This window comes from Anthonomus grandis, chromosome 3, assembly GCF_022605725.1.
Source record: "Anthonomus grandis grandis chromosome 3, icAntGran1.3, whole genome shotgun sequence".
Taxonomy (NCBI): domain Eukaryota; kingdom Metazoa; phylum Arthropoda; class Insecta; order Coleoptera; family Curculionidae; genus Anthonomus; species Anthonomus grandis.
Window position 1 is genome coordinate 37,828,001 of NC_065548.1, and position 7,078 is coordinate 37,835,078.

The 7,078-nt window shown below is 31.5% G+C and overlaps 1 protein-coding gene across 1 annotated transcript; it reads right to left on the reverse strand.

Annotated features, from left to right (window-relative positions):
* Positions 1-1,383: 1,383 nt before the first annotated feature.
* LOC126734167 (uncharacterized) lies at positions 1,384-3,676 on the reverse strand. The gene is made up of 4 exons (XM_050437701.1): positions 3,355-3,676; positions 3,054-3,245; positions 2,792-2,917; positions 1,384-2,456 (listed from the first exon to the last, which is right to left on the reverse strand). The coding sequence occupies exons 1-4, from the start codon at positions 3,362-3,364 to the stop codon at positions 2,194-2,196; spliced, it is 591 nt and encodes a 196-aa protein (XP_050293658.1). The 5' UTR covers positions 3,365-3,676; the 3' UTR covers positions 1,384-2,193.
* Between the last annotated feature and the right edge of the window lie 3,402 nt (positions 3,677-7,078).

Sequence of the window (7,078 nt, forward strand, 5' to 3'; positions counted from 1 at the left end):
TCTAGTCACGAAGTTTAAATAGTAGTAGATATATAAAAATCAATAAAGTAAATTTATACATTTAATACAGATATTAAAATAATTGATATAAGCAGAAATCTATATTATAGAGAGTTAGATATAAGTTTTTAGATAATTAAGTGAACCAATGAGTTTTTCTAATTTGTTTGAGATACAGGTTTATAGGTGGCTGAGATCAGCCACCAAACAACAGAGCCATCAAACAACAAAAATACCTTCGTTCCGCTAGGAACTTGTGGCTAAATGTGCTCGACACAAGGCCATTAAAAAAAATTCTCTTACTATATCATATACCGGTTTATCGGGGAGGGCTTTATTCAAGAGGTATTTTGTATACTGTAATTTATATATAATGGTATTAAATCATACAATAGAATTTCTGATTTAAGCGCTGTAAATTGTAAGCAATTTAAGTATGGGCTTACATAATGGAAATTGAGTGTTTCTATGATATCGCATTTGCTTTTATTCCATACTTCTATATTTTTTAAAATTATATTTCTTTTATTATAGTAACGTAGTTCATATACTTAAGTTTTAAGTTGTAGAATTTTTTTCTGTCAAAAAGAAATTTTGACATAGATATTAAAAAATGTATTTTTTAATATCTCTGCATTAAATCATAATATCGTCGAATTAAAAATGACAACAAATGTGTAATTTTTCATCATCAACAAATAAGTGGATGGATATCAACCCCTTGCTTTCAATAGTCGCCACATGTATGAAGCTTGTATGGTGAATATCGGCAAAGTTTACTGAATAAAATACAAGTTACTTCACTCGGCGAAAAACCTTTTATCTTTCGATCTCAAAGGCAGGCCGCCGAGCTCCTCGCCGACGGGGAACTAGCAAAAAATGTAAAGGGGAAGTCTGGTAAAAGATAGCTATTATTTTACGAGTTTCGTCTAATTCGAACTGTAGGGGAAGACGGAGCACGATTTTATAATAACTTTATTATCTAGAATAAAATTATTATTTAGTGTACCTACTTGGGAAAAATATGTAAATTGATAATACTATAAATTATTTGTTTTTATAACCACCAAACTAAATACATTTTACATATAATTCAAGAACTAAATGGTTAAATTTTTTTTGTTAATAATTAGGTACTTAGGTATCTTATTAAAGGTTGTTTTGGTACGATTGGTTTCATTAGGATTTATTTTTAAATCAAAGTCAAAAGTTTGTGTGAAAAACGCATATATTACTGTTACTAAAATTAACAACTAAAGCTAGACATAACTACTAAGTAATGACTAAAATATAAATAAATTTAATTGTATAAATTTACAATATCAAATAATCTATTCATTTTTTCAATGAAATATGCAGTAACTTTTGCTGCCTCTGGAAGAATTTTAAAATCAATATAAGTATGCAATGCTACTGCAACAGAGTGACTAAATCTGTGTCGCTAATTTAACCTTCATTTTCTGAAAGTTATTGGGAAAAATGTGCTCGCTAGATGGTCTTGGAGCAAGTCTATACTGTTTCATTTTATCATAATTATACATGGTTTCCAAATAACTCTTATTTGTTGCTCATTGTTAATTACAAAATTATACTTTAAAAAATTATTCCTCGTTGATTTTAACAAATGTGGGACGTCAAACATATATACAAGTTCTTTGTCATCAACTAAAAACCGCGGATTTTCCTCAGATAAATGTAAAGTAGTTTTGACTAGTTTATAAAAAATTGAGCCCTCGTCAGAAACCACGCCTAGGACATTTAAACCTGTTGAATAGATTTTCCGAACTGATTCAAATAAAATATTTTTAAGTTCAACTGAATTTGGAGATGATTTATAGAAAAAATATGCGATAGGCTGCTTCCAACTGGTTGCAATACCCCGGGCCATTAGAACCAAAACGTTGCTGGCAATATCTGTAATGTTTCCTCTCAAACCTTCCTGGAAACTACCTTGTCACTTGAGATATTGTAATATAGATGTGACTTAATGGACATCTCATCTATACATAAAAAACAGTCTTTTGCTTTGTCATTTAAAAAACGCGATTTCAATTCTGTTAATCGAAAAATAAAATCATTAAATCCTGGATTTATTGGCCAGTTTTTTGTGAAACGTTTAAGAGTAAACTTTGACGACAAATGACAAACGGATAGCATTTTTTTTATAGGCTTCTGGTCCAACAAGGTATAAACTCATAGCAAATTGTTATATTCATTTGTGTACCTGCTTGCCCGAGGAGACTTGTTCAGAAGAGATAGCTGACTCTTAAGGAATGCACAAGAATCTGCTGGGTAGTTGTCATCTAGGAATTTTTGAACATCGTCCAAAGTAACTCCTACTTCCAGGGATCTTTTTGCGTGAGAACCTTCCTTTTCCAGAGTTTTAATTTCTTTTCTTAATTGAATTTTTCTTGGAGTCATTGCCGAAATCTTCATTGACGTTTGACAGAACTTATCTTGAAAGTAAAATTTATTTTAGATATACGATACCTGTTTTAATACAACATTAAAATTTAACTCAAAACAAGATCAAAATTTAAAAAAAATTAAGGTAATGTTTTTTGGAACTTATTGAACTTTACCTAAACTGAAATAATAAAATCTAAGAAAAAATATAGATTTTTTTACTCGGGAGCTAAAAAACTATTATAGGGGTAGCGTCGTATTCATTATTAAATTACTAGGTTTTTCTTAATTTTTATTGAACTTTAAGTAAAACATTTGAGTATAGTACAAGCGTAATTGTTTTGCATATTATAAAAAAGTTCACAGTGCCGATTCTTTCACTTACCTGTATTATTACATATATCCGTCTGGACAAAAACATTAACCTGCATCGGAGTGTCAGTTTGCATGGAAGCGTCACTGAATTCCTTCCTTGATGTGTGACTTGCAATGATGTTAGAATTATCTGTGCCTGGAAAAATAATACGTAAATTTGTAAATAATTCTGATTTCCCTATACACCAAAAAATTGCAAATATTAAAAGGTACCTTCTATAATACATATTGCCATTATAAGTGCACAAATTAGAAGAAAACATAAAACATACTTGTCGATGCTCTGGTCAGGAACAATGTAGGAATTGCGTCGGGTCTAAGACGTTGATTTGAAGGGGACATAAAACTGCTCTCCGCAAAATGCAAGCTACAGATATTAACCCCTTTTATAACATTGTTCCGGAGTAAGATCGGCATATCTATGTTCGCCAGTAAATCCCAAAATACCTTTCCAGAGTTGACACCTATAATCCATTTTTTATATTAATTTAAAAAAAGAAACAGGAACCAGATCATAAAGTAACTAGGAATGCAATCATGAATTTAATAAACAACTAATTCCAATGTACTTACCTATTTTCATTTTTCGGACATCTAAGAAACATTAAACCACTTCCACGCTTTGTAAAACAACTGTCTACCGAACAATAAGTCAACATTTTAATATAATAGATTATAATAATTTGCCAGTCCACTGAGTCCACCCGGTACAACTAGTAATAAAACGCTCGCACATCAAAACGATTTAAACTCTACTCACTGTGTAACCCAACAGATTCGATTGTAGGAGCGTCGCCCGGCAAATGAAGTGAGGGGCGGTGAATAGGTAATTCGGCGCGTGGAGCCGAGTGAAGCAACTTGTATTTTATTCAGTAAACTTTGATATCGGAATCGTATGTCGGCCATCTTGCTTGGCAAAATTGACAGGGAGCTGACAGCCAGTTACTGACATTGACTGATAGAATATCATTTGTCATTGTCATTTGAGTTTGTTTTTTATTTCAATGAATGCAAGCGTGGGTTGAGTTTGCTATTTGTTTATAAGGATGTTATTTTAAATTCATGACTTTTTTTCTAAAAAGTTCTCTTTCAATATTGGGAGTAACGTTTTAATTTATTTGCAGCAAGCAATTCCAGATTTCTGGTAAGAAAATCTGATTTTATTTATTACTATAGTCGCCTTCGCTCTAATCGTGCGGGTTCAAAGGTCACCACGTAATATGAATCAAATTGAAAAATCAGTGGCTGCCAAAATGTTATTTCCTTGAGAGTTTGACAATACATTGAACGCCGTCATGTGACATTTTAAAGCCGCGTATACACCTTAGATCATAATTATTAACTGACGTGATGCCTTTAACGCCGTAAAAATGTCTGCGTAATACTATGTATCCGAGATTGGACATGTAAAACATACGTTCGTTATTTCCTTTCATGACGTGAAAAAGCCCATAAGTATAAAGCCCGTTGGGTATACGCCTCATTGGTATATGCCTGGAATCCCCGATATTCTGCTAAGTTGCCAGACATAATATTTACTTTTCTTTTTTGAAAAATTGTCCGAAATAGACGGAATTCTCAATAACAATTTTTCTTTACGCAATAATATCTAAATCTAAGCATTTTATATTTTTTTATGAGAGCAAAAATGCCTCCCTAGCCTTTCATTAAAATTGTACATATTTCATTTAAAAATGGTTGTTACCTAAATTTTTGAGAAATTAGTATACGATTTAGCATGACCCTATGTATGTGCAAAACATACTAATTTGTCAATTTCAGGACACAGCGTCTAATTTTTAACGATTATTTGATCTTGTCTTCTTCTTTATTTATGTGTGATTGTGTTTTTTTGTAATAATTATTGGGAAACTATACATTTTGGTATAATGACAAACAATTAATTTGTATTGTGTGTGATGCAGTGCAGTCAGAGACCAGAAAACTACTTTCTTTGTTTAAAGGCAAGTTCATGTTATAATCTCACTTTTAAAATGACATTTTAATTTTATGATTTATTATTTGTCGTTCGACCCAATCTATACGTTGATGCACAGAGAATTTAAAAAGTTGTGTTATCTTTTCTTTTATATCAGTTAAAAGTCAAAAAAAGATAAAAATTAACTAAAAAAAAACTGGTGAATGCGGCGGGCATTTCTATCTCCCAGGGCATTCACCAATTTATTTACTAAGCTTTTTTTAAAAAGATAAATACAAGGGGAGCTACGACAGTTCTTTAAAATGTCGTTTTCTTATGAATATTTATTTATTTACACATTACAAGGCAAAAAAAGATTGAAACTAACTATTAAAACAATCGAGAATGCGCCGGGCATATCTATCTCCTAGCGCATTCACCAATTTATTTACTTAGCTTTGTTTAAAAAAAAATTTGTACTTTTTAATCATATCTAAATAATAAACGAAATGCAAAAAGAAAACTAATTATTTTAATAACGAAAAAGAAAATAAGGGATTGCTTAGAATGTACAGAAAGAAGTAGCTAAAGCGATTGGAATTAGTTTAAGAATGGTGCAAAAGGTTGTATATGAAAACAAGAACAATCTTATTTCCAAGCAGGAAACAAAGTGTAAAAGGAAGAAGCCGAAGACTGAAGATTTAAGTGAATGTGTAAAAATGAAGTTTGTAAAAATGTAAATAAAAATGAACAAATTTGACTAAAAAAAGAAACTAATTATAACTATCATTATCACTAAGAGTCGGAAAACTCTTCGTCACTTTCCGAATTTTCTTCAAAAGGAGCAATGATCAATGGTTCAACTTGGATATCGAGTACTTTTTCTCTCTTCCACCAGGTTCTAATAATGTTTTCTGTGTGATCCACTGATTTCCGCCAATACTCCTTTGTGATGTGATTCAATGCCTCATTCCAAACAGCTTCAACCTGGTCAGATCTAAGCCCAGCACCCACATGCTTCTCATAATAAGATTTTGACCCTGCCCATATAAGCTCAATGGCATTAAACTGACAATGGTATGGTGGCAATCTTAAAACTTCATGGCCATATTCACGTACTATTTCGTCAACAGCATATATTTTTGGTCTTTTCAGCGATTTTGCAATTGAAAGAAGTTCGGATTTTAGCATATATGGCAAGGGATTCTGATTTTCTTTTACTAACCATTCATAAATTTCGCTTTTTCTCCAACTTCCATTTGGTTGTTTATTCAAAATTCTTGAATGATATGACGCATTGTCTATTACTATTAAGGAAGGTTCTTGCAAGTTCGGTATTAACTGTTCCTTTAACCATTTTTCAAACATTTCGCAATTCTTATTGTCATGATAATCCATACTTTTAGACTTAGAAGAAAAAAATTAAACTTGCACCTGGAACGAATCCCGTTGAAGACCCGGCATGTAAAATAATAAATCGTTTTCCCTGACCACATCCTTTTTTTCTTTTCACGCTTTTCACAGTTTCATCTTGCCAAGATTTTATTCCACTCCCGTTTGAAAATATCCAAGTTTCATCTAAGAATACCATTTTCCTTAACTTTGATTTTTCATTTTGTGTATATTGTCTTAAAAATCCTATTCGTTGGCTCACAATATTTAGTAGTTCACACAAATATCTTCTATTGTAGTCTTTTTTATAGTGAAAACCTATGCTTTCAATTAATTTTGATAAAGCAGAAAGTCCAATTTCCAAAGTGCCGCGTTGCTTTAAAACATCCCTCAGAAATGGCAGCGTTATATTTGTTTTTAGCCTATATAGTGCATAAATCCTATCCCTTACTTCCATTTTTACACATTCACTTAAATCTTCAGTCTTCGGCTTCTTCCTTTTACACTTTTTTTCCTTCTTGGGAATAAGATTGTTCTTGTTTTCATATACAACCTTTTGCACCATTCTTAAACTAATTCCAAGCGCTATAGCTACTTCTTCTTGTACATTCTTAGGCAACCCTTTATTTTCTTTTACGTTCTCGAAGTAATTAATAACATTAAGTACCATTTTTTTGGCTTGAGGATTTAGAAATCCACAAAAAGGCTTTTTCTTTTCCATAATTTGAAATTTAAATTATCTTGTGACAAATAATGTCATCCGTCAATCGAAACGAGACAGGCTACACAATATAGTATATACACAAATATAGCATATTTGTGTATATATGCTATATTTGTGTTCTGTGCAGGCATGTTTGTTATGAAAGTAATTGTTTTAGAACCACTGACATTTATCATTTTATCTTCTTTTGATACATTAACGCTGCATATATCTGTTTCGTTTATATGACGCGTTGTAGTTAAAAAACGTTGTTGCGCAAATTG